This window comes from Sebastes fasciatus, chromosome 12, assembly GCF_043250625.1.
Source record: "Sebastes fasciatus isolate fSebFas1 chromosome 12, fSebFas1.pri, whole genome shotgun sequence".
In the NCBI taxonomy this organism is placed as follows: domain Eukaryota; kingdom Metazoa; phylum Chordata; class Actinopteri; order Perciformes; family Sebastidae; genus Sebastes; species Sebastes fasciatus.
The window spans coordinates 21,994,886-22,022,530 of NC_133806.1; the positions used below are offsets into that span (position 1 = coordinate 21,994,886).

Sequence of the window (27,645 nt, forward strand, 5' to 3'; positions counted from 1 at the left end):
ATAATAACACACAGTTTAAATAAAAACACATAACAACACATCATAACAACACATAGCTTAAATAAAAACACATAACAACATATAACAAGAAATAGCTTCATAACAACACATCATAATAACACATAACAACACATAGCTTAAATAAAAACACATAACACATAACACTAGTTTAAATAAAAACATAACAACACATCATAACAACCCATAACAACACATAACAGCACATAAGACCACATATCTTCATAACAACACATCGTTTAAATAAAAACACATCATAACAACACATAGTTTAAATAAAAACACAAAACCTCTCAGCATACTGTATGGGTGCCAAATCGCATACTTTTTCTTTTTAGTTTTAGTACATACTGAAGCTGTGTAGTGTTGCATGCAGTATGCATAACATGGTGCCTTTAGTACGTACTGTGCGTTCCAATACCCATACTACCATACTATTTATTATGCCAGAAAAAGATTTAGTACGTCCCAATACATAATATGTCAAATGCAGTATGCCAAAAAATACCAGGATGATGTCCTATACCGCACCGGGTGCAATGTTATCAGTAAGTAGTATGCGTACTGTATGAAACAGTACGTACTAGAAGTAAAAAGAAAAAGTATGCGATTTGGCACGTAGCCATAGCTTAAGTAGTTCCCTTCTCGACCGCAGTACAGTCCTCCGGCCACAGGGGGCGCTGCTCTGCTCTGCTCCGCCACCGCGTCACTGGGCTCCGTCTACTTCCGCCCGTAGGAAGGACTTGTGTGGCAGATTCGACAGAAATTTCAATGTGCGTTAATATAAAATCAGACTCTAAAACCCAAACCCAGTGATTATATTCAGCCAGACGATGCCTCAAACCCACCGACAAATTAGTCTTGTTTAGTGTTTCAGCCGCAGGAGACATGGACGGACAGACAGCAGGTAGGAATTAAAACTAGCTTCAACTCGAATATGTCTCTCAGGTCTTCACGTTAGTCTGGGCCAAAGCAACATAAACAATGTGTGTTAAAGGTGCGCCTGTGGGGATGTTCAGAGGGTTTTACTTTGTTATTCTCGCTGTAGACATTATTTACAGACTTTGTTGTGCAATAAAGTGGTGTGGTCTGTCACAGTCAGACAGCTACTGTGATGTGACGAGGCTGTTGATAATGCAGCTGAGACAGCATCAAAGTGGACAAACACAGATTATCCACCTTATTTAACAAAGAACATACATCCTCAGCACTCTCAATGAACCCTAGCTCTGTTTTCATTGCTTCTATTCATAATAATGGTGATTAAACTGTATAATAAAGCTGCTATTAATGTTTCAGTAATTTCCCCTATGTTATAAATTAATATCCATATTACATTAGATAGATAGATAGATAGATAGATAGTAACTTTATTGTTCCCGAGGGAAATTCAAGTTTCCAGCATCACAGTTCCATAGTGCAAAACATGTTAGTAAAATGACAGTTAAAAAAGGTAGTAGTGCAAAGTACAAAACAAATATACCAGATATAAAAAATACAAGGAGATGAAGAAAACTGTTAAAAGTGAATATAGTGCAGGGTAACAGCTGTGATACAGGACTATTAAAAAAGTGCAGAAGAGACTGTTAAAAATGAGTATAGTGCAGGGTAACTCCAGTAGCTTAGTCTATGAAAGTGCACTTTATGAATCAGAATCAGAATCAGAAAGGTGTTTATTGCCAGGTGTAAGAGGTATACACTAGGAATTTTCTTTGGTTTTTGTTGGTGCAAGTCAGACAGTATAATAACAAAGAAATAGATAAAACGTTAGAATAAAATAAGAATAAAAATTTACAATTTACAAAATAAGCTATAAACAAAAATAAACATGATATTAACATGCATTATTATCTTATTATCTTACATCCACTGTGATGAATGATACTAATGTATTAATGTCCAAAACAGTCTGCTTTGTTAGATGTGGATTGTGGAACTATGGCTTCAAAACTACTGGTTGAAAATCCATTTTTTTATCATCATTTTTTTCCAATAAATATACATACATGCCTTCTTCCTCCATTAAGTTAAGATAAGATAAGATATTCCTTTATTAGTCCCGCAGTGGGGACATTTGCAGTGTACAGCAGCAAAGGGGATGGTGCAAAAAGATGCATCAACTAAAACAGTAAAAAAGAGCTAAACAAAGTGTAACAAAATATGAACCATTTATATAGAAGGAAGTATAAAAATAGGAGCAGTATATACAGTATTGTCAATAAACAGACTTAAAATTGCACAAGTGGAAAATTATATTGCACAGTGAGAATTAAATGAAATTACACCTGAAAATATCAGGTTATTGTCAGTTTTTGGTGTGTAAGTGTAAGTGGTCTACTGGGAGCAGTGCTGGTTGTGGAGTCTGACAGCTGCAGGAAGGAAGGACCTGCGATAGCGCTCCTTCACACACTTATTACACACATTACCTATATTTTCTCCTGTTGCATTTAGAAAGTAAAATTAAACAGAAGAATTTTTTCAGAATTTCAACATTGACATCTACAGAAACAAACAAACAAACATACAAATAGATAAACAATACACAATATGTTGTAGGTAATGTTACACTTAAAAACAAGATTCAAATTTACAAGGGGTTTTTCATTCATTTGTCTGTTTGGCACCTTAGATTAAAAAAACTCTGTCATGCCAAACAAAGTTCTATCAGAGTCTGGAGTAACAGGATGAGGAAATAATGACTCTGTTTGTTTCCCCCTCTTCTCCGTGTCTCCCCAGCTGGTTCTGTGTTCATGTGTCGGCTGTGCAACCTCTTCTCTCCCAGTCGCTCCCAGCTGCTGACTCATTGCTCCCAGCTGCACCCCCAACAGGAGCCTCCTGATGACATCGTCATTGCTCTGCAGCCTCTTGCGGGAGAGCCAGTGGAGACGCTGACAGGTCAGATAAGCGCATCATTGCCAGGATTGCGATCACAAAATAGTGTATAAAAACAAAACACATATTCTTTTTCATAATGATTATCACTACGTTCACGAATTTGGGGATGAATTGGACTTTGCACAATTTATTTGATAGGGGCTTGAGTCCAGTATTGTACTGTATTAATATTCTTGAACTGATAATCAAGTCAAATTTAAATAGAACATTATGTAAATGCCAAACAAATACAAGTGTGAACAATTTATTGAAAAAAAGGAATAAAAAATACACAATATACTACACAGGACTATGTCACTCAGTGCAACACTATTCCTCTTATTTGTTTTTCATTGTATCTAGGAGATAACAATAGAGTTCTATGACACAAGACATAATTTATATAAGTATATCAGGTATCAGCTATACAGAAAATAAGTGTTTGTAGGATAAGCCTATTGTTTTGGTCTCTTAGTGGGAGTTGAAAAAACAAAACAGTTTTCTTTTTATGTGTTCTGCTGGACCACAGAGAGCCCAGTGAAACGAAAACGAGGACGACCGAAAGGCTCTACGAAGAAGACGCGTACAGATTTGACAGATTTGACAGAGGGCAAGGCAGACTCTACCCATTCTCCAGAGGAAAATGTTCAAAGAGAAGAAGAAGGGAATAAGGAGGCAGGAGACAGACAATGTAGCGCAATACAAGGTAGTATTGTTTCCATTTATATGTATCCCATAATTCTTTCTTTTTCATGCAGAAGACAGGATAAGTACCCTCTGCATGAGAGAAGATGCTCGCTTAGAGTTTATACACAATTTTATAGTAATAAGTATATAAGTATAAGTGTTTTGGGCAACTGGCTTTTGCCTTGTTGGTAACTTTTCTTAACAGTCACTAAATTGCTATGTCGGCATTTAAGCGATGATTTTAATTTTTTTGTTTTTGTTAGTGATTTTTGTAAATATGCTACACAAACTCCCCGCACTCTGCATTCTGACTCTTTTCCCCCCACTCTGCAAGATGAAAGGCATGGCGGGATATCGGGGCTGGAATGTAGAGACTGCCATCGCTCGTTCAGCAACAGACGACAGATCCTCAAACACATCTGCCTGAAAGAAGAGGTAGAGGAGGAGGACGAAGAGGAGAATGGTGAGTTATTATATGCCAAAGAGGCATTCAAAGCTGGGGTGACCTTATTAAATACCTACTGGTGTTGGGATATTATTAAATATCTCTGCGTTAAACTACAGATGTTGGGAAAAATTACAGAAGAATATACTTTAATTGACCTATATTTATTGTACTTGGCAATTCAGGTGATTCTGATTAACAGACTTAATCATTTTCAGGGAGCATCTGTGGTGGAGCAGGAGCCGAGGGTTCTGGGAGTTTGGATCCTGGGGGAGCAGATCCAAACCAGACGCAACAAAACCCAGCAAGACCAGGACTCGTGAGAGACAAAGGTGAGTTTAACTTCAGGACATGGTTTCTTCAAGGTAGTTCTTACCAGGAGGGACACCTTAATCACTACTAAATGTGATCTGTGATGAATTGTGAGAGATTAATGACCCTAGCGGTATGACCCTCTCTTGTTCTATGCTTGTAGACGTGGGCAGCTTCAAACACCCGAGAAACAATCGCAGTCGCACCTCCAAAGAAGGAAGCCTAGCAGCGGGAAACAAAAAGTCAGTGATTAGCGTTGTTCTGACAGAAGATGAAACACTTCCAGGTTTGTCTTAAAGAGCTTTTTTTTATGCTAGCTTTTACATTTTGGCTTACAACGGACTCAACTCCTGTAGAAGACATATTTATAAGTAAGATATGTTACCTTTAATTCAACAGGTGTTTCTAAAATGGTTCCAGTAGAGGACAATTCACCAGAAACAGAGTCTTCGGCCATCCAAGCTCAACCTCAGGCAAGCACAGGAATACACAGAAACATTCACCCAAATTGTAAAATGTATTTCTGTGTGATGATTTTGTGATACAGTGTGTGTGTGTTTTTTCTTGGATTTCATTTTATTATTTTCTAATATTTATTGGATTTGAATTGATCTGTGAATCCCAATATTATATGGGTTTATTTATTTGAATTTGTCTGGGCGGTCAGCAGTCTGCAGTCTTCCAGAGTCAGTCACAAGACCTTGCAATTGAAGCCGCTGCCTGCGAGGGTAACCCTAAAACAGATCAGGAGCCAAGGTAACGTAATGGAAAATGTCCATCATTATGATTATTATTATTATGATGGTCATAATTACAGATTGTCAGGGAGCTTGATATAGAAAATCTGACAATGAGAGATGATTTGTCAACTGCATGCATACATAATGTCGTAGAGGTTCTGTTAGTTTGTGCTCGTAGCAGTCTGACCTATCAATGTTATCTCCTTATCTCCCTTTGTTTTCTACTCATAGTGGTAACCCGACGTCCACAATAACAACAGCAGCAGCCAGCAGAGGCTTCCAGGAATATTCTATCAAGCAAGATGCTACCAAGTACTGTATGAATAGTTTTTTATTAAAAGTATTAACATTGATTTTATTTTATAGTAGTTGTAGCTTTGGAGGTTAAGTGTAGCTGAATGCTCTTGTGTAAACTACAAGCTACACACTACTGTAAATACATCTGGTTCTAATCTAACTATCTAACAGAGTTAAGAGATTTTTAGTTTGCTTTCTCATTGGTAATATTGTCATCTGTGCAGCCAAAAGCCAGTCAAAGAAGTTTGTCTTTTTTATTTGCAACATCAACGACAATCTCCACCGTCACAATAGCAGCTACAATGATAATGGTCAGCTGGTAAATGTAATGTTGTTATTCTCTGTCTCCCAGTTTACTTCAGAGCCAGTTGAAGATCTTCGCCTGTGAGTTCTGCAACAAGATCTTTAAATTCAGACACTCGCTGGTCGCCCACCTCAGGACACACACCCAGGAGAAACCGTTCCAGTGTCCACACTGTGACTACGCATCGGCAATCAAAGGTAAATCCAGGTTAACTCACGCCACACAGAAATTCAGCTTGATTATTAAAAGTGAGACAGTTGTTAAAGTTACAATGTGTAGGATTGTTTATGAAATTTGCCTTTATGAGATAAGGGAAGAGAGAGGGGGGTAAATGAAGCAATGTCAATAAAAAAGTGAATTTTTTATGTGTTGCTTTTAACCCATTTATTTCAACATCCCTTGTTGGATCACTATGTGTTGTATTATTACTATTAAATTCAATAAGACTGGATAAGTCTTAAATGCTCCCCATGAGGAAATTTGGAAATATCAGTACTACCATGCAACACGAAATTACTGGAAGGATAAGTATTTGTAAAACATATAGCAGACCAGGGTAACTTCTGCAATCTTTAAATAACAAAATTATAAAACTTACAGTTACAAACTATTTTAAATTCCTGTAAAAGCTGCTCACTTTCTAACCTACGTTTCCTTTCAAAGCCAACCTGAATGTTCACTTGAGGAAGCACACTGGAGAGAAGTTCAGCTGTCAGCACTGTCCTTTCAACTGCCTCAGTCCGGGACACCTCAAGGTGTTGTTATTGCTTTATTACTGTTATTGATATTATTAGCAGTAGCACTGTTATATCCTTATAATTAGTATTAACATGCAAGCTTTGAGACACAATGTGAGTTCTGTTGTGATTCTGATTTCCACATCCAGATAGATTGGATCAGTTTTTTTTTATTGCAGCTGCAGTAATTCTGTGTTTCTGTTTAATGCAGGTCCACATAGAGCGAGTCCATATGAAGGTGAAGCAGCACTGCAGCTTCTGCGAGAAGAAATACTCCGATGTAAAGAACTTGCTGAAACACATGGAGAAACGACATAACCTAAAAGACCCTGCTGTCCACCAGAGCTACCAACAGCTGAGGTTTGATATACATTATTTTACCTTCCTATCTACCACCCGACACACCTGCCCTTCTAATCTGTTTATCTTGTCCAGGTTAAAGACTCGTCAGGGCCTCAGACAGCTCCTCTACCACTGCCCCACCTGTAACCGGCGCTTTAAGAACCAGCTGGAGCGAGAGCGCCACCTGCTGGTCCACGGGCCCCAGCGTCCCTTCGTCTGCCTTATCTGTGACCATGCTGCAACCAAGATGGCCACCCTCGCCGCTCATGTCAGGAAGCACCTCTTCCTATACGTGTGCCTGGCGTGTGACGGGAAGTTCGTCAGCTCTCAGAGCGTGAAGAGTCACATGAAAGAATCTCACCCCGAGCTGGACCAGGCACAGGCCTTCACCGACTGTATCAACAACAGCTACTATCTGATACAGCCTGGAGGAGGCATGTGGGGGGATGAGGAGAGGGAAGATACAGAGAAAGGGATGAAGGAGAAGATAAGGATAGAGCCGGAGGGTGAAGATGAGAGGACGAGAGAGGAGGGTAGAAGAAATGGTGTAGGAGGGGAGGAGTGGCGAGATCATGGGGAAGGGGAGCAGCTGAAAGTAGCAGTGAGTGAAGATGGGGAGAAAGAAGAACAAGCTAAATCTCAGGGTGAAAGCGCAGAGGAAGTGCAGGGGAAAGAAGGAGAATTAGAAAACAGAGGTGCACAACAAGGTTCCCAAGAACTCCATCAAGCTGTTTCTACAGAAACCGCAACTTCCTCTGACAGACAAGGTGAAGCAACAGCAGGGGAGACGTCACAGGACATCACGGCAGACGCATGCAGCTCTACAGCTGGAGATGATACGCAGACTATTTTACCACCAGAGAGCAGTCACACCCCTCTCGTGGAGGACAGGACTCAAGAAAACACACAGCCAGCTGATGAGAGCACACAAACACCGTTGTCATCAGCACCTCCAGGGGAAGATGGACAAACTCCACATTCAGAAAGGGTAAATAACTACAGGTACTCAAGAAAGACAATAATATAAGCTAGGACTGCCACTAACGATTGTTTTCATAACTGATTAATCTGATAATTATTGTCTTGATTGTCTGATTAATTTGCTGTCGATCAATATATTGACTTAATGTCAGCACTAAAAAGCCAATAATTAGTGCCTCTATGATCTTTTACATTACAAGATACAAAATATATCTGAATTATGTCATCAATATCTGATTATCCATCCAAAGTAGGGCTGGGCGACAATTCAATATGATAATTTATCGTCTGTCAATGGAATCGTGATGAAATCATATATCGTGATACACAATTGGGTTGTCTACATTAATAATATCAATAACATACTAACTCAAATTTGTCAGAAACTCTTATGTGAAATATTCTGAGTCAATATCATTTTGAGATTGGGTTTTGTTTTTACAACACACCTTACATTACCACTCAGTTCAATGCGATTAAGAAAAAGTGTATATATGGAATTATTACACGGCTGTGTTGAATACTCAATTCTGATTGGTCAATCACAGCGTTCTGCAGTCTGTAATTTCTCTATATCAGACCGTTGCTATGTATAACAGACCGTTGCTATGGGCGCAGTCTAATTAGTTAATCAGACTACATATCACTTAGTAATTTATTTATGTGTCTGAAACACATAATTAATCTCAGTGGAATTCTTTTCTTCTTTCTTCTTTTTTTATCATCTTGTCCTGAGGTAGACTTTCTCCTCCTCAGCTTTGCCCCTGGCCGTCTGACTTGTTCTGTGTTTTCTGCCGGTAGGTGTCGGAGGTTTTCCATCAGAGTGCGTTCCAGCAGGTGTTCTCGTCTCTTCAGAAGACTCGGCTCAATATGGAGTCTTTCCAACGGCTCAGGAAAATTTACGGTGACCTTGAATGTCAATACTGTGGTGAGAAAAACCCTCTTGAGTAGGCTGGTTTTCTTTTGTACTGTTATTTTATTTCGTTTTATTTTACTTTATATTACATATTATTTATTACTCGGCTTTTCCTCTCTCTGGCTTGAGTGTTAAATCATGTATTTTGTTTTGCTGCACAGGTAAACTGTTCTGGTACAAAGTCCACTATAACGTCCATGTACGCACACACACCAAGGAGCACTCGCATTACTGTTCAAAGTGTAGCTACTCGTCCATCACCAAGAGCTCTTTGAAGCGGCACCAGATCCAGAAGCACAGCGGCTTGCTGCTGCCTTGTTCCAATCCCGGCTGTAAATACACAACGCCTGACAAATACAAACTTCAGGCCCATTTGAGGACACACCAGGAACAGGTAACCAGCCTTCACCCTACTGGAAAAATAACTTGTGTACCGTAATGAAACTTTACATCTGTTTGATTACCTTTTAGTTTATTTGCATTAAAATGTAATATATTTGCATGGTAGAAGCATTCAAGGTAGCTTTTTAAAATGGTTAAATTAGTAGAAAAGTATCATTCATATGCGGCACTAATGAAATTGTATTTGAGCTTTAATCAGGGGGAAACCTTCGCTGTTTTATTTCTGTGAGGGATGCAAACATTGACTCTTGATTTCTCTTGTCTTTATGTCTTTGTCTTGCTGTTGTTTACAGGGGAAGAGTGTGACTTGTCCTGTCTGTCAGAACAGCTATCCAGAGCACCGACTAAAACACCACATCAAAACATCCCACCCTGGTAAAGAACACACAAATATATATCTACAGACATAGACCAAACACACACAATACCTGTTAATGACTGTGCTCTAAAAACTTTCAATTTCTGTCCTCTAAATCAGTGAGTATTAGCATTTGTTCACTGTGTTTTACTGTATCGCGACTGACTGAAATAAATGGCTAGTCACAGTAGCCAAGTTCAGGAAAATTTCCAAGGTTTCATTTAGTGTGTTTTGTGTGTTGGACAGACACACTACCCGTGCATGGTAAAGGACTGATGGTGCAGCGTGCAGAGAAGTGCCCCTACTGCGACTCCTACTTCCTAAAGAACAGCAGCGACTTTCAGCGGCACATCTGGGCCCACCAAGGTGATATTCCTCTACTTTTAACACAGGCAACACACATACACACAGCACCAGTGTGGAGAAACACATCTGGGTTATCTGAGCTTCCATCTGTCTCTCTTCCTCCTGGCTCCCCTCCAGGAGGATGGACTAGACTGAAAACACACTGCAGACGTTGTGGAAAGAAATTGGCCTGTTGGTCAAGTTACTTATGAAATTGTCTACTTGTAGGCAGCTGGCATTATCTCAAAAATGAAAAAAAAATTTAAATCTGGCAATGAAGTTTGGCAGAAGTAACACAAAATGAGAATATTTTTTCAGTTTTAAGGACTGTTTTTCTCTTGCAATGATCTCATGGTCAAAACTTGAGTTTTTCAATATATAAACTATGTCTACATTAGTTATTACAATGCTTTGTTTTGACAAAGTGAATTGTTAGTCTACTCCTCTTCCCCCCACTCCCTGCTTAAACACTTCCTCACCTTGATGAGCTGTTTACCTTGAAGTTGCATCTGTCCTGGGGCTGAGGAAGCTGGCAGACATTAATCCAGCACAGGTGTTGCTGAAGGTCTCACTGAGCTCAGCCAATTTACCAAAAAACCGCACTGCAATGCATATGCTCATTATGTTTTTTCAGCAGGTTTATCTGGTTTTGTTTTCTTGACACTTTCTGCAACTGTCTTTGTGACTTAAATGAGTCAGTGTGTAACATTTCACGGAGATCTATTGGCAAAAATGGAATATAATATTCATAACTATGTTTTCATTAGCGTATAATCACCTGAGACTTTATATCTACAGAGCAGAGTCTGCCATGTTTCTACAGTAGCACAGAACGGACAAACTAAACACTGGATCTAGAGAGAGCCTTTCACGTTTTTATGTTATCTGAACCTTAGTTGTCTGACACACTGTGGTAACGTGAGCCGCTGAGTGCAACGGTTTTACACCCGGTGGGTCACGTGACCCCAGTCTTGGAAAGGGAGGAGTGAGTAATGGGTATTCGGTTGGTTGCAATCTGCAACCACGCCACTAGATGCCGAAAGGTTGTATGGCTTCGCCCATACAACACTCACCTGTAGAAAACTTAGATGCACATATCACTCACAAGGTGGTGGACTAAAAACATACTTTATCATAGTTATTTTACTGTCATTTTGTAGCTGTTTGTATTAATCTATAAAAATAAAGATAATATAATTACAATTCTAAACAAAAATGTTTTATTATCAAAAGGTCTGTGTTATTTTGGCCAATGTTACCTCAAGTACCTCCATTCAACATAGTACAAGTCCAACGCCTCACCAAATACCATCTTGTGTCTTCACACTGTTATATCCCTTAACTCTATATAAAAATACCGTCTTAACATTTTGTTACTGTCCCGTGGTTCTTTTTTTGTATGTACGTGTGTGTGTGTGTGTGTGTGTAGGTTTGAAGCCATACGTCTGCAGTGTGTGTGACTATGCAGGCCGCAGTAGGAGTAACCTGAAGACTCACATGAACCGACACAACACGGAGAGACGTCACCTCTGTGATCTGTGCGGTAAAAAGTTCAAATCTAAAGTCACGCTCAAAAGCCACAGACTGAGCCACACCGATGAAGGTACGTTTTTATTTGTTTATTTATTATTATCCATGTTATAATTATTTATTGAATGTCACAAGTATGCTGCTTAAAATGTGCAGTTTCAGGACAGTTATTTTTTGGTTTGTTCAGGGAAGCGATTTCAATGTTCAGAGTGCAACTTCACCTCGGTCTCCAAACCTTCGTTGCTCAGACACATGGAGCAACACTCTGAGTTTAAGGTAAGAATAAACACACAGGTAGACACACACAAGCTCCACTCATGATGTCATCTCGTTGTTTTGACAAAATGATTGACAAGTTGTTTAGAAAAATCAATTAATTTTTCAAATGTAGTCGTGTCATGCATATATTTCATCCGTTTCTTTAGCCATTTCGCTGTGCCCACTGCCACTACTCCTGTAACATTGCTGGTCCCCTGAAGCGACACTACAACATGAAACACCCAGATCAGAAGTATCAGAATGCCGGACCTGGAGTTCCTAATCCTGAAGCTCTGAAACAGCAAGGTCTGATCTCTGCTCTCATACTGCCATGTCTAGACTTTTCATGTTCTTTAAAGTAACATTTTAATACAGGAGGATATTTGTACTTTAGACTTGTAGCGGTACAGAACAAAAAGCGTGTTCAGCATAACCTAACATAGCTTTTGTGTGTGCCTGTGTTTAGGTGGTATGAAGTGTCCTGAATGTGAATTTGTTTATGGCACCAAGTGGGAGCTGAATCGCCACCTGAAGAGCAAACACAGCCTGAAAGTGGTGGAAGGCACCTGGGAGGTAAATAGTATACACATACACAGACAAGATACAGTGTAAAGAGGAATGCCTTTTTGAGGCATTGGGTTAGTTTTATCCATGCTAGCAACGTGGCTCTGGTGATGTCTGTGGGTCGGCCCCAGTGGGCTACCTCGGGGTCTGAGAAGAGAAGCCAATGCGAAAGTGCCTTAAACATGCAACATGCATTCTTTCTGACGCCGGGGCCACACAGCGCGCATCATGCTCGCGTGACGGCAGCGTCACGTCGTGGCAGCGTCATGCCCACCTAGGGTGTTCACACTAGATGCGAGTTACCCACGTCTCGGGAGCGTCCCGGAGCTACCTGTCAGCTGTGTTTTTGCTGTTGCTGACAGCCCTTTCTTTCTACATAGAGTTTGCCTTTTAATGGCCATTTAACTTCATAATAAATGTGATTTATATTTATTTAAGACAAAAAAGGGTAAGAACTGTGTGGTAATTTGTAAATATTATTAAAAACAAGCAAATAAATTCATACATAAATATGAATATATAGCCCATATAAATCCCTCTTTTCTGTCAGTGAAGAGGGATTTATATATATATAAATCCCTCTTCACTGACAATGAGGAGGGATTTCTATGGGCTATATATATATATATATATATATATATATATATATATATATAAATCCCTCTTCATTGACAATGAGGAGGGATTTATATGGGCTATATATATATATATATATATATATATATATATATAAATCCCTCTTCATTGACAGTGAAGAGGGATTTATATATATATAAATCCCTCTTCACTGACAGAAAAGAGGGATTTATATGGGCTATATATATATATATATATATATATACATATATATATATATATATATATATATATATATATATAAATCCCTCTTCATTGACAGTGAAGAGGGATTTCTGTGGGCTATATATTAATACAAAAAAATAAATAAATACATTAGTAGTAAGAGAGAGCCTACAGCAATCCCTCTTCACTTTGACTGGCACAGTTTTAAACAACATTTCCAGGGGGTTTCGGGTTCCTGTTCTACAGCATTCCAGGTTGCGGCTTTTATCGAAAACGACTTAATTTACATCTGGGGCGGGACAGCAATTTACATTATAAATGCTGATGTTCCGACATCTCAGGCAACTTGGAGCTTTTCACCACCTTGTTGCTGAACTGCGCCTTGATGGAGAAAAACACCTGAAGTATTTCAGAATGATAAATATAAGTAAAGTGTTTTTTTTTTATTATTATAAAACAAAGCAAAATAAACAGTTTCGTTATTTGTTAACCTTTAGAAAACGAAAATTATTATTAAATATCTTTAAAAAAATTAAATAACACCTCTAAAAGAAAGAACAATAAAGTTACGTGGTGTTTGTTGAGAGAGAGAGAGAGAGAGAGAGAGAGCATCGGAAAAATACTGCCAACTATCACCTGATGTTCTTATAACCTATTAACCCAGTCTATTATATGTATAGCATATGTAGGGTTTCTGCTATGACTACTACAGTGTTTACATAATTAAAAGCCTGTACTATATTAACTTGATGGAAACCTGCAAGCAGACAACTGCTTTATTTAGAGTATTTCAGAATAAAAGCATTGTGTTGAATGAATGAATGAATGAATGATTCTGTGCACTAAAAACGCTAGAGGACTTTTATTTTGAAATCTAGATAGGAAGTGTAAAATATTGATGGTCAGTGACATATTCTACAGATGTCTAGACATGGAAACTGTAGTAATCTTGCTCATATACTGTCAATAGATCACCTTCACTGTCTGTTGCTGCTGGGAGACGCAGCCGAGAGGTAAGCGGCAAGCGTGAAAAATAGGCGAGCCTTCTATTCTATAAAATAGACGCACGTCTGACGCGCGTCTGACGTGCGTCTCATGCGGGCAGTGTGTCCACTCTAACCTGTTAACATGGACGCCGAAATAAAAAACAACACGCGACGTTGCCGTCACGCGAGCATGATGCGCGCTGTGTGGCCCGGGCATAGTCTTGATTTAATACCTCAGTAAACATTGTAAACATGAGTTTATGGTCTCAATCGCTAGTTTCAAGTCTTCTTCAATACAGCATGATGTTCATCTAGTAAAGAATGGTCCCATTTTGAGTCAAATAGACCATAAAGTAGGGTATGCTTTAGGGCGTGGCTACCTTGTGATTGACAGGTCGCTACCACGGCGTCCTCCAATCTAGGGGTTTGATATCGATCCGTGTTTTTGTCTTACAACTTTAACCCTTTCACAGTGTGTTTTCAGTTGATGTGAAAGTTAATTATAACCTTTTTGGTTGCCTGAAAATGTCTTATTTAGCGTTTGGCTGTACTTAGCTCCACCCTCTAGTGTCACTTCTGGTTGAAGTGACACTAGATGGCGACGGCCCAAATGCTGAACTCGAGGCTACAAAACGGCAGTCCTGAAACCAATGGGTGACGTCACGGTCACTACGTCCACTTCATACAGTCGGTCCACCACTTTGGTCCAGACTGACTTATCTGGATGGATTGCTATTAAATTTTGTATTGACATTAATTTTCCCTAGAGGATACATTCTAATGACTTTGGTGATCCCTTGATGTTTCCCTTTAGTGCCACCATCGGGTCAAAGTTTTCACTTATTCCATGAAATATTTATATCTAGTTGATGGATTGGCACAAAATTTGGTACGGACATTCATGGTCCAAATAAACAAATTGCCACTTTGGTGACACTCTGACTTCGCCTCTAGCTCCATCATCAGGTCGAAATTTCATCTTGTCTAATACTTTGGTACTTGCAAAACTAATGACATTCCCATAAGCCATCAGTACTTTGTGTTTAGTGCTAATTAACAAATGTTAGCATGCTAATACGCTAAACTAAGATGGTAAACATTATATACCTACTAAAGATCAACATCATAGCATTGTCATTGTGAGCATGTTTGCATGCTAAGTACAGCCACACAGAGCTGCTAGCATGGATGGAGACTCTTTGGCGTCTTGTTTCATTAAAAATTATATTTCTGATTAAGAAACTAGCTCGGTCATGTGAGCATATAGTATAAGTATCAATCATTTGTATTCATCAAAGCCAGTGTTTTCATGATAATACAATCTCTGCCATATGTGAACATCCAGGTGGAGGAGACAGTAGAGGCCCAGTACGTTCCTGTGGAGGAAGAAGAGCAGCTGACAGAAGTACCCGTAGGAGCCCTGCAGGACAGCGGTAACAGCAACAGTGATAAACATACCGTAGATACAGACAAACCAACAGACATTCCTCCACAGATAACCGGGGGAAGTGTTTACCTATGTACTATGTGACACATTACAATAAATGTGTGTCTTTGTGTTCAGTTAATATCCAGCAGATCACTGAATTCAGTTCAGAGACTCATGACGCCGTCACCTCCATGGTCGCCATGGCACCAGGCACTGTTACTGTTGTACAACAGGTAAACATCATCACTTCACATACTCAGGAAATCATTATTGTGGTTCCAACAAAATGTTAATGTTGAGTTGCGGCTGAAGTTGCAGGTGGCTGACGATCAGGAAGTCGGTGAGTGCAGCAACCAGCTGATGGTGGTGAATGCAGATGGAGGTCTAACCGGTAACCAGGTGATGGTGGTGGAGGACGCACACGGCCTGGAGGCTCTGACAGTCCTCACTCAGGGAGAAAACACCCACCACTATATCGTCTACGTCCAGGAACACACTGTAGAAATCAACTAGTAGTGCTTGCATTTCAACATCTGTTGATCCATCAGTGTTGAGATCATCAGTGAGTCATCAGAGGATCCATTTGCAAAAGTGAAGTAACATAAAACGTACCAATAAGCAATACAATCAGGATTTAGTGAGGGTTTCTCATCATGTCAACATTAAGAATTTCCTTCATCAGATTTATTTTTCACTTACTTGGTAATTATGAAAAGCGTAAGTGCAATACTTGTTTGTGTGATTATGTGACATAGGCTATTTTGTACTTAAAAAGTATATTTAAATAAAATCCCTGACTGAATTGCTTGATGCACTTGAGTGGCTTAATTTTCTTGTTTTTTGATTTGAGTAGAGTTCAGTTGGTGCTCAAAATGTTTTGTCATCAGAAATTCTTAAAAGTTTGGTACAGTTTTCATATTATGACACACATTTGACATGTGAGACAAAATAACAGACTGTTTGAAATATACTTCAAAGCATCACAAGATATTTTTCTTAGAAGAGAAATATTTTGAATAACTTATAATTTCCACTGCGGGACTAATAAAGGACTATCTTATCTTATCTTTATATAGGACTTAAAGGGACTATTTGTAACTTTCAGAAATGCTTCTTAACAGCGACACCTGTGGCTGTGAAATCAAGGGAAGTCAACGTCGCGCTCGCGCTTGCTCGCTCTCAATATACCTGAACGAGCATCGCTCAAAACAGTGAGGCGACACACATCAGCTAAAACCACAATATCACTCTATATTTCACCTGCTTGGCAGTAATGTTAGCTGACCAGACGAAGGTCTCTCCATGAACATGATTTAGATCTGATCCTAGTGTTGGCTTTTCCTGCCTAAGTGCAGGCTGAGGCAGCGGGGCTCTCCAGCGTGTCTCCCTGCTCTCTCCGCCCGCAGCCGGAGAGAGCAGAGGAGACACCGGCACCCGGTCGGTAACGAGAAGACAACGTAACTCTCTAGAGCTCCGTCACTTCACAAGACACGTAAAACCTCTGTTGGTCTGGAGGAGCTGCAGCAGTTATTTCTGCACAAACGTCCCCTGTACATTCACTAGATATTCTCAGAGCTAAACTAACTCTTCTGCAGTGAGGAGTGAGCGCGCGTTCACGTCTAGAGGTGGAGCGAGCTGAGCTGTCTGAGTGAAGGCGAGCAGGCAGAGGAGGAGGGTACAGCGGCTACAGCGGCGAACGCGCATATGCGAGCGCGCATGTGTGACGACCCGCTACATTTATGCACGTACAAAGTTACAAATAGTCCCTTTAAGCCTGCTATATAATAAAAAAAAAACATGAAAATCTCACTTTTTTATAATATGGGACCTTTAAGATGGGATTGCTGCAAAGAAAGCAAATATTACTGCACAGGGAATGCTTGAATTGAGGAAAAGAGAGACAGATGCTGACGTGAAGTGAATGAAATTATATTAATGCAAAGATATTTATGTTTGTATCATCCGATCTGAGGCAGACTTTCTGAGAAGCAGCAGCAGGTCTATGTGGTAGTTCAGTCTCAGTCCAGTAGGGGACGGAAGTGCTCTTTATGGTCTGTTGCCAACTTCCGGTACAGAATACAGAAAACAGAAGAAGAAGCAGAAGCGGTGGGAAATTTGACATTGTTGTTCACAATTGAGCGATACTTCACTTCAAGAAAACATTAACCCTGAAAATACGAATGCTCACACGACATGGACCGGTACGTGTTGGTTATATCCTTCTGCCAAACTGATGACGACCTGTTGGAGGAGTTTACATGTAAGTTTATACTTGTTTTGCTTTGCTAACATTGACGCTGATAAACCAGGTTGAGTTCGTTGAGTGGCTTAAACAGTGTGTTGCTATCCCACTACCCACACAGTTAGTTTAGCTAGATAACACTATACTAGTGAGGTTACATTGTTAACGTTAGTATCTTAACGTTAAGTTAGTTAGCCAAGTCTTCAAAGTTGGTAGTTCACAGGACTTTGAAGGATTTGATATGTTGGCAGCATACAGTGTTTGTTTCTTAGATTTCAATATCTAACTTGATGATGGGTTTACCCATGCTAGCACAGGAGGTGTTGTTTTATGTTTTTGTTTTTTTTAACTTAGTTTTTATTACAGTTTCAGAAACTTATACAATCATCATCACATGCTTTACCACTGTATTTTCATTTTACAGCTGTCTCTTTGTTTTTACACAACATTTCACAAGTTAAAACAAGAGGGGAGAGAGGAAAACAAAAACAAAACAAGACTTCATCTTAAACTATAATTTCAATTGAAGTCAGAGAAAAAGGGAGGACACGTACTAAAACAATCCAAGAATTAAAATAAAATAAAGTAAAATAAATAAATAAATACATTTAAATAAAGATAAATGTGAAGGGTCAGAGGTCAGGGTGTGTGGAAGGGTATGTGTTGTATGGTTGTGTGGATGTGCTTAGAGAGATGACATGGGTCAGGAAGACAGAGATACAAGTGTGATCCAGGATATATACAAATATTCAGATCACCGATCACTGTATTAGTATAATCATGACACCTTTTAATAAATGTGTCTTTTTGGAGTCTCAGGGAATAGGTTATTTGTCCCATGTGGTAAATTTCCCATACCTTCTCAATCCATAAATTGTATGTTGGGGGCTCAGGTTTTAGCCACCTAATTGTGATGCATTTAATTGCTGCTGTTAGCAATATTTATAAGAGATATTTTTTGGCTCTTCCATCAATGCCTTCCAGTATTGCCCCCAGCGGTGCCATTTTTGGATCTTTAGTGAAATTTTGGTCGAATACATCTTTGAGTGCCCAAAATACCTCTTCCCAAAATGTTTTTAATTTGGGGCATGTCCAAAATATGTGTACCACAATTTCTCCAACATTTATTCGAGTGTGTAGGGCCCATTTTAGCCACTATTTCTGGTGTCCGAAAGAATCTTGAAATCACTTCCCATTTAAATTCCCTCCAGGTATTAGAGTTGGTCACTAGATGTTTATTTTATGTTTTAATGTGAAATAAACCAGTAGTCTGGTTGTGATGAAGCCTGACTACTGATTTGTCACTGGTCACACAGGTCTGGAGCCAGTGAAGCAGATACATGACAAACTTGTGGACATCTCAACTCAGGAGTCAGTGAGAGGAGTCTCTGTCTTTCCAGGTACAGTAATGGGGCATCTCTCACCCTGTCTGACCTACAGAAACTGTTATTATTCCACAACTCTCCTCACCTCTGTCTCTTCTCTCTGCATGTTTCCCCAGCTTGTTCTCTCAGTGGCAGCCCATCAGTTCAGAGGTGGTACTTTGCTGTTCAGGCTTGCCAAGGAATTACGCAGGTGAGATATTTGGACGATTCAAGACTGTTTTGCCATCAACATGTTTTATCTTGCAAGGAACTGGGCACAGTTTATCAGGTTTCAAAACTTAAGTTGACACAATTAAAGCTGCAGTGGGTAGAACTGGAGCAAATATGATTTAAAAAAAGTAGTTTTTATAAAACAGTCACTATATCCTGACAGTAAAATGAGAACGTTTGTGACCCGGCCACCATGTTGAGATCAGTTGAGGAAATACCAAGCAGCGCCCACCAACCGGAGCAAACTTCCTAATTTTATAGCTAAACAATACACTAAAAGATGATTCTGAAAACATTTGAGGTGAGAAATAGGCATTACAGTAACATAATATTGATTAATATTTGATCAGCGCTGCCCAGTTTGACCGTTTGAACGGAGTTCACGAGTGATTGACAGCTGCCTCCACTGAAGAAACAGCCAATAGGAACGCTCTCTCTCTCTGAAATGACCCGTGATTGGCCAAAGTCTCCCGTCACAGGCTAGATTCTTTTAAAGCCTGAAAACAGAGCCATGAGGAGGTACAGAAGTCTAGTTTTCTCTCAGAACACTTGAATTACAATATGCTGAAAGGTGATGCCAAAAACATTCTGCCTACTGACACTTTAAGTCAGCACTATTAAGCATGCTAGTTTTGATTGTCATGTATTTGGAAATGATTGCTTATCAGTTGTGTCCGTGGCTGCAACACAACATTTTTGTTAGAATCCTAGTTAATAAGTTCCTCCTAGAAAAGTAAAACAGGATGTAAGCGTGGAGAAGTGCTCCATTTTACTCGCCTTATCAAGTTTACAGAAAGAGATAGACTACTGTATATACCACTGCTGCTGCTGCTGTGGTGTTTGGTTAGTGTCTTCAATAATTCTGTAATACAACATGTAAACTAAATTCTGGTTATTCATCTTTGTCTTTGAACAGTGACCGATTGAGTATCGATACAAAGTGTTTTTCATAAAAGTTCACAAAAGCCATGATATACTGCATACTGTCAGAAAAATTACAAAACACACAACTTTACAACAACTTTGCAACTTGTTTACATACTGTACCCATCGCACCTGTGTGTTAATATCCAGTTGCTGCTGGTATCGCTGTTCATTTTGTCCATAAAATCTTTAATCCACTTGTATGTAGACCAGTTGAACTCATATGAAAGATGCTGATAGAAGTATTCCTTTATTGTGTCATATTTAATCCACTATATGACATTTAAGGAGCAAATGTACTAGGACTTTTACAATTTAAACTATTGATACATGGATAAATGAAAATGGGCTGGAATTCTGTATTCATACTTAAAGCTATATCACCTGTTTTGTAGTTTTGCAGCTCAGACTGGGAAGAGCTGGGGACAGGTCATCAGAAAACTGACAGTGAAGAGGAGAATCCAACGGCTGTGGAGTCATGTCTCAGTTCTCTGAGTAACCAGGAGGCTCCGGACCAAAAGGCTGATCAGACGGCACTGTCAGAGTGAGCGACAGATGATATTTTCTCTTCTTTATATAAATATATATGCTCGTTTTTTCCTCCTCGATGTTGCAGGTATGTCCCTGATATATCTATGTGAGCTCATAATAAGTTATTATCTGAACATATTAAACCGAATCATCATGATTGTACTGAATTTGCCCCTTCTAATGAGTAAATGGAAAGAAACACTTTATACATTATCTTAATTTATCTAATTTTTTTATCCAGTCGAATCCGGAAAAAAAAGAAACAAATGGGTCCAAAAATATTAAGAAAATATTATTCATGTGTCTCAAAGAATCAAAGTGTTACATTTTGTCCAGTGGGCTGCAAGTCTTTCTGGTCTAATCTGAATGTCTTCATTGATCAGGCTGTTGGAGGAGGCTGCCGAAGGACTGCATCTACTGTCAGATAAGCTACCACCTCCAGGTACTGTTGACCAATCCAATGCACTCACTTTCTTTATGCACAGTACAGTACCTTCCTTAGCAGCTGTGTGTCATGTTATCATTGTGTAGCTATCATTTTTGAAGATGTTAAAGGGATAGTCTGGGTGTTTTGAAGTGGGGTTGTATGAGGTACTTATCCATAGTCAGTGTATTATCTACAGTACGCCCCCAGTATCGAGAAACAGACAGGCGCACCAACAAGGGAGCAAAGCAATATAGTGCTGTGGACGGGGCCGGCAGAAAAACATATTTTAACCACATAGAAGAAAGGCCCACTTGAAAAAAATCAATATAAGTTTGAGTGTACGCTATATTTGGAATATTTTCCGACAGGGAACTGAACTGAAATTGAAACTTTATTTATACTGTTTTTGAGTCTGGTGGTTTTGAAGAGAGCACGGTTAAGTTTCATTCTCAGTTCAGTTCCCCGTCAGAAAGGGCTGTCTTACGGCAAGATAAAGCAGTGAAAAATATTCTAAATATAGCGTACACTTAAACTGATATTGAATTTTTTTAGATGAGCCTTTCTTTTAGGTGGCTAAAATATGTTTTGCTGCCGGCCCCATCCACAGCAGTAGATTGCTTTGTTCCCGTGCTGGTACTCCTGTCTGTTTCTCCAAACTGGGGGCGTGCCGACTGCCGTCTACTGTAGATAACACTGACTATTTATAAATACCTCATACAACCCCACTTCAAAATACCCAAACTATTACTTTAACGGTGTGCTCAGTAGGGCTGTCAGCTTTTCAAAATATCTAGTTAGAATGAACGAAAACTAACATCAAATTTATTCCAATTAATTTGAGGGCACAATCCTTCAATCTATGGCGTTGAATTCAAAATGCTTCCACACACTACTTTAGATGATTTTGGGTGTTATGATCGTCTGTGAAGCACAGCTCACCAGTTTCCTCCATTGTGCTTTAACGAGGAGAACAACAAACGTCTAGTTTACTGATAGGGCAACGGAGCAAAAAGTTAGTCTACTGCACAAAACAATATCTCAAGTGAGAGTTTTGTCTTTGCCAAAAGCTTCCTATAACAAGCAGTTAAAACCTGTTTACGGAAGCCAACGTCCTCAGCTGTGTGACAAGGATCCAATCCAATTCCAAGCAATTAGTGTTTTGAAAATCTGCTTGCTGCAGTCTTGTAGAAAAGGTGGTGGCCCACTCTACTTCATGAATATGCACTCACCACGGGGGAAGATGGGATACTTCTGCTCTGACTACTTCTCCGCAAGTCTGCCTCCTGAAGTGATATTCACTTTCACTCTCACTTCATATTCACTTTCTTAAAGAGCTTATACACCACCTCCGCAGGAGTTCAGGAACAGTCACCCTCCATCGTTAGCTGCCCCGAGGAGCTGGAGTCACTAGTGGCCTCCAACTTTCCTTCCACGGACCTTGATATTTAGAATCGCAAACAGGCAGCTCTACCTGCTTGTTAAAAAGATGGTGTCAGTGGAACTTATTGACCCCTTATGAAATCCTATCGAGACAGAAAATGTCTAATGAATTCCGCTTTGGTTTGTCCCATTTTCCCCCCCTCAGGTAAAGCCTTGTTGGATGTGCTGGTGTTGGGCTCTGCAGAGCAGTCTCCTCCCATTAAAGACTTGCTGCCTCTGCTGGGAGCCCTCAAACACATGTCCTGCTGGCATGCTGCTAAGATCACCGTAGTCACACAGCACACCACTGGGTGAGGAGACGGAAAATACACATGCATTACATTTCTTGAGTCGCACAGAGAAAAATGAATGAATACACTTTGAAACTAATCTAATATGCAAACACGCTAACACAAGAACCTTCCTAACGTCATTGTATTAACAGGATACCTGCACAACTAGAAGTTCGTTGTGGCATGCCAAACGTGAAAATGTAATGTGAAATTGCAAAGATGGCTGAAAATGCAGCAGTATTATGTGAATTTGCAGATATTATTAATAATGAAGTGCTCCCAGGTTACCACTATGGGGAGTTAGAAGAGTAAACATGAGCAGGTGGCAATTTATGGTAATGGATGACTAATCTGAAGAACATTTCTAGTGAAGCACTCATTTTAGTTAATGGCAAAATAGCTTAATTACATCCAAAGCAATATATTGCTGTTAAATAGGAGATTTAATATGAATCAGGACTTTTTTCCTAAGTTACAGGAATCAATAAATTAAATTAAAAATATTTTATTTTTTTTGTCTTGCCCAGGTGGCAGAAAGCAGCGTCCTACCTGAGCGCCGGTCTGGTGGAGCCTGCTGACCTACACAGCTGTATGGACTATAGAGAACTGTGGAGAGGCGGGCTGGTTATCAGAGAGAAGAAGGTAAGGAGTGAGTGGAAGAAACATTCAGGAGACACGACAGTTCTTGTTGCATAATTTATTTCACTTTTGTCTTCTTTACTTAATGTAGAAAGATGGAGAAAACATGAAGTCAGTTGAACCTATACATTGTACAGCAGGAGAACAAACCAGCACTATTAGTGTTTTGTAATGGTTATAAACACAGAAGAGAGGGTGTCGGTGACACACAGGACTGGGGGGGCCAAAGAGGGTGGCTTATTAGAGAGAGGAAGAATAAGGATTTTAGTAGAAGGCTGCGTTTGTGTGTTTTTTGACCAATATGTGCATGACTCGGCAGTATGATGAAGCTATTAGTCAGGAACAAGAAGGTTAAGACCTTTAGAAAAATGCGTATGTGGGTGACCGCTGTTTAGCGTGCCAAAGAGAAGAAAGTAAAGATTTATGTCTAAGTCTTTGTATTTACTCGTACGAGTCTGTCTACACTTTTGAAGTACTGTCGGTGTGATTGATCATTTAAAAACGGCCATGAAAGAAAAAGGTGTGCGTGAGGTACTAAAGAGAAAGAACTTCTTTTGTCTCATCAACTCTGAGTCTCTGTCTGTATGCTGGACAAGTATTGTAGAGGGCATGAGAAAAAGCAGTGTCCTTTTGAACTTACCTGCTCGCTTGCCCAGGGCTTTTTTATTATGAGCCGCGTTCTCTGTATGCTGGAGCACACAGCTGGCGGGGCTCAGCGAGAGACGGCAGAGAAAACAGCGTCTTCTTAAGAAACCTTCTTTACCGGGGCTAATCATGGAGACCTGACTCATGCCTCAGTATGTGTTCCTTTATCTGTTTCATATGAAATTACTCATGCAGTGCACACAAAGCCATAGGGTACATTTTCACATATTTTCTATTGAATTACGTGAATTTTTTGACTCAGTGGGAGATAAGTCGTTCTCTGCTGCTGGATGAATCTAGCGGTATTACTGGAGGTCACCGAGGGGGTCATGGGAAATAGCTCTGTCCTGCTGGCATTACCCTGGCAGAGCCGACCCGGTCCTGGCCCGACCCGGCATCTCTCTGACTCGACCTCGCTCCCTGAGGAGTCGGCTGTAATTGATTATGTCGGACTTAGGCAAGGACAAGTTTTAGAAAACGCCTCCGGGCAGCTTCTGTCTGTATTTAAAGGACAGTGCTGGTGTTATTGACATGCAGGTACATTGCTGTTCTTTACTTTCTCAGGAACTTAAAGTATAAAAGTACAAGCCGAAAGCTTGCAAACACCAGTGTCCACATACTTTTCTATATGTTTTGCGTGATTTGCGATTTACTAGAGCATACAAAGACGTTTGAGACTCGGGGTTCTCTATGTTTTTGGCTGTGGGGAGCGACAAGCTGACAAAGAGTGGACTGGTGGGGTGGGGTGGGTGGGAGTAAAGGTTAAAAGTTAAACCTCTCCATATAAAAATGATCTGCTGTAATTAACATTTTCTGTCTGATAGAAAGTGTTTTCCACATTATTCATCTCATTTGAAAATCCAGAATCTCTCATTATGCAAATATGTTGGACACGAGATCTCTCCTATTGCACTGAAAAGGCTGTTGCCAGTGTATGTGCACTGAAGGCTTCCAAGTTTCCACACCACATTTTCAGAGAGTTATCACAATGAGTTAACAATAAGAAACACATTTTTGACTGGAGAGGGAACAAACAACTGCATTCAGTCGAGATAAGCTGTCAAAATGTATAAAATATATCGGTAAAGTAAGTTAAAGATAAGTTAATTCATTTAATTCTACATCAAAAGTACGCTGATTCTTTTGCTATCTCAGCGTTTTTGCGACGTTACACCGACAGCGTCGACAGAGAGAGAGAGACAGAGAGAGAGAGAGAGAGAGAGGAGCGCAGTCAGCGCACAGAAGGAGAGAAATGAGAAATGTGGACTTATTCACAACTAATCCGTCAAAGTGTAACTGATCGATATCGGAGATGGATGGAGGGTGTGTCCTTTTTGTTGTGGCTGACAAGGTGGAGAAATGAAGTGGAGAAATCAAAGTATGTGGTCTGGAGGGGCAGTAAGGGTTTCATAGACCGAGGGTGGATCCTCAGTTCTGATGCTCAGCAAAAAATATGAGAGGGCCCCCAAATTGAATGCGTATTTACACACGTCGTCATTTTTAATAATCTGGCAGGATGGTGGAGGCGGCGGTAGGGGTGGGGAGGTGAACGGATGATTGGTTCTTCATACAACATCTTTGTGGCCCGGCTGTTTAATAACTGTTTAGACAATAGTGTGATTCCAACTTTGTGGCAACAGCTTGGGGAAGGCCCAGTCTCAACATGCACAAAGCCAGCAGGTCCATAAAGAAATGGCCTTCCCAGTTTGTTGTGGAAGAACTTGACTGGCCCGTACCGAGCCCTGACCACAACCAATCAATCCATCACCTTTAGGATGAACTGGAATGCTTCAGTAAAGATCTCAAGGCTGAATTAGAACAAACTCCTGCTGCCATGCTCCAAAATCTGCCCAGAAGAGTGGAGTCTGTTATACTGTATCAGCATATTAATGCCCATTGTTTTGGAATGAGATTTTAAACGATATTGTTGTAATGTGCTAGTGTCCACACACTTTTGGCCATGTAGTGTACTTTTATTTCCTGCTTTCACACACTGCCTTTGGCCAGTTTTGTGCTGTTCTTCCACATTTCTCTGGGGAGAATCAGCAATCTGTTTCACTATCGACTTTCCTTTCATACTGTTGTTGGTGTTTTTTTAGCTTGGCTGAGATTTTCTGTTGCCATTTTATGATCATATTAAACGTTGATCAGCTTGCATCTAAAAATACACAACTGAGGTATCTGGAAACTGCTCAAAAGTTACGTCATGTTGTTAATTAATGCATTTAGCAAAGAATGTTCTACGAGGGCATGTTGTTGAATTGGTCACCGTCAGGTGACTGCCTAGTATTTCTAATTTCATGTTTAACATAACCCAAAAGGGTTTTAGGAGCGAGAGATTCGAAGTTTGAAGCAACATTCCCATCAAATCATAAGAATAAGATTTCCGAAAGGATGTTTGTCGCAGACCTTTTGATCGTTCGTTGTGGAAATAAAGTTTTCAGTTTGAAGTTGAATATATTTTTCTATGTGTCATGCACTGTTTATTAATTTCCATTACAATAATATCCAACTTCTATGGCAGCCGTTTTACTCTGTAGCAAAAGGCTTTTTCTTAATGAAGTCATTTGTTTAGTTCATTGATCAACTTCTGTTTCTGTTGTGTTGTGTTTGTGCTGAAATAAGCTTAGAACAGCCTTAATTGATATTTCTGGGCATGTGGGAGCAGCATAACGAGCTCTAAACACAACACTTTAAGTAAAGTTGCAGGCCAATTGAATGTGTTATCCTTGCCAACTGGCGACACTATTGTACGCTTGACAGAAGTTTTCTCCAGTCATCTCTGCTCTGTCTACCGTGCTCTTGAGTATGCTGAGGCAAGCATGCAGCTTCTCCTTCATGAAAGTGACCTTTTTCTAAGTTGCTGCCTTCTGAAGTGAGTGGGCTCCGGCAGTCAGTAAGTAAAAGCTTCACAGTTGGGGAGCGGTGGAACAAAGGAGAATTCCCAAAGGAATAAAAGCTTGTCGGAGAACCACCACCACCACTTTAAAGCTGTATAATATATAGCATAACAAGTACAGTAATATGTGTGTGTATGTGCATGTGCACCATTAACTATACAGCCATGCGACAAAGTTAATTTGATAGCTGCATGATAGACTGACGTAGTTTATCAAAGAATAAAATGACTTGCCTCATGTGACCTTTTCTCTCCTCTGTGTGTGTGTGTGTTTGCCTCAGCATGTGTCGGAGCTCCGATTTGACGGATTTTCTCTGCGCTCTCCTGTGCATCACATATCGGGGACCAGTCTATTGCAAGCTCCCTACACTACTACAGACCACAAACTGCAGTCTGAGGTGAGTCCTGAGCTCCATATTTCCCAATCTTAACCTCTCTTGTTGTTTAATCTAACCCTTTACCCTTGAGCTCATGAAACCTCAGACCACCTCAGCCTTACTTATTGGAATAGTTCACACTGAAATCAGAATGTGGCCGTCTTCTAATGCACAAGTGTGTGATAGCTAGCCTGTGAATCAGACTGAACTGCCCTTTTGTTTCAGGGGGCTTTATTTTGTTTTGTTTTGCCCCAACCAATCAGTAGCGAGTGAAGTATCAGTCCCACCAACATCATTCACAGAAGAAGATAACTTGAAGATACCCTGT

At 40.0% G+C, this 27,645-nt stretch overlaps 2 protein-coding genes across 3 annotated transcripts in view; both read left to right on the top strand.

Moving 5' to 3' along the window:
• The first annotated feature begins 739 nt into the window (after positions 1-739).
• Positions 740-16,128, top strand: zfat (zinc finger and AT hook domain containing). Of its 2 annotated transcripts, none has more exons than XM_074654185.1 (24): positions 740-925; positions 2,755-2,913; positions 3,422-3,598; positions 3,914-4,042; positions 4,243-4,356; positions 4,500-4,622; positions 4,736-4,809; positions 5,004-5,092; positions 5,308-5,388; positions 5,726-5,874; positions 6,341-6,432; positions 6,626-6,774; positions 6,850-7,744; positions 8,539-8,665; positions 8,815-9,047; positions 9,349-9,430; positions 9,660-9,779; positions 11,188-11,361; positions 11,476-11,564; positions 11,714-11,852; positions 12,013-12,119; positions 15,243-15,330; positions 15,462-15,559; positions 15,639-16,128. In XM_074654185.1, exons 1-24 carry the CDS (start codon positions 907-909, stop codon positions 15,837-15,839), a joined length of 3,708 nt encoding a protein of 1,235 aa, XP_074510286.1. In that variant the 5' UTR covers positions 740-906; the 3' UTR covers positions 15,840-16,128. The 2 variants fall into 2 exon arrangements, with proteins under 2 accessions (XP_074510286.1, XP_074510287.1); XM_074654186.1 differs by having other exon boundaries at positions 768-925; positions 5,007-5,092.
• A 1,250-nt stretch (positions 16,129-17,378) lies between these two features.
• The window catches only part of mtbp (MDM2 binding protein), a 32,206-nt gene continuing 21,939 nt past the window's right edge, over positions 17,379-27,645 (top strand). The window contains exons 1-8 of the mRNA XM_074654198.1: positions 17,379-17,586; positions 18,885-18,968; positions 19,070-19,143; positions 20,483-20,631; positions 21,002-21,060; positions 22,631-22,775; positions 23,285-23,399; positions 27,222-27,338. Coding sequence (XP_074510299.1) covers positions 17,520-17,586; positions 18,885-18,968; positions 19,070-19,143; positions 20,483-20,631; positions 21,002-21,060; positions 22,631-22,775; positions 23,285-23,399; positions 27,222-27,338 — 810 coding nt within the window. The 5' untranslated portion in view covers positions 17,379-17,519. The remainder of the gene's footprint in view (positions 17,587-18,884; positions 18,969-19,069; positions 19,144-20,482; positions 20,632-21,001; positions 21,061-22,630; positions 22,776-23,284; positions 23,400-27,221; positions 27,339-27,645) is intronic.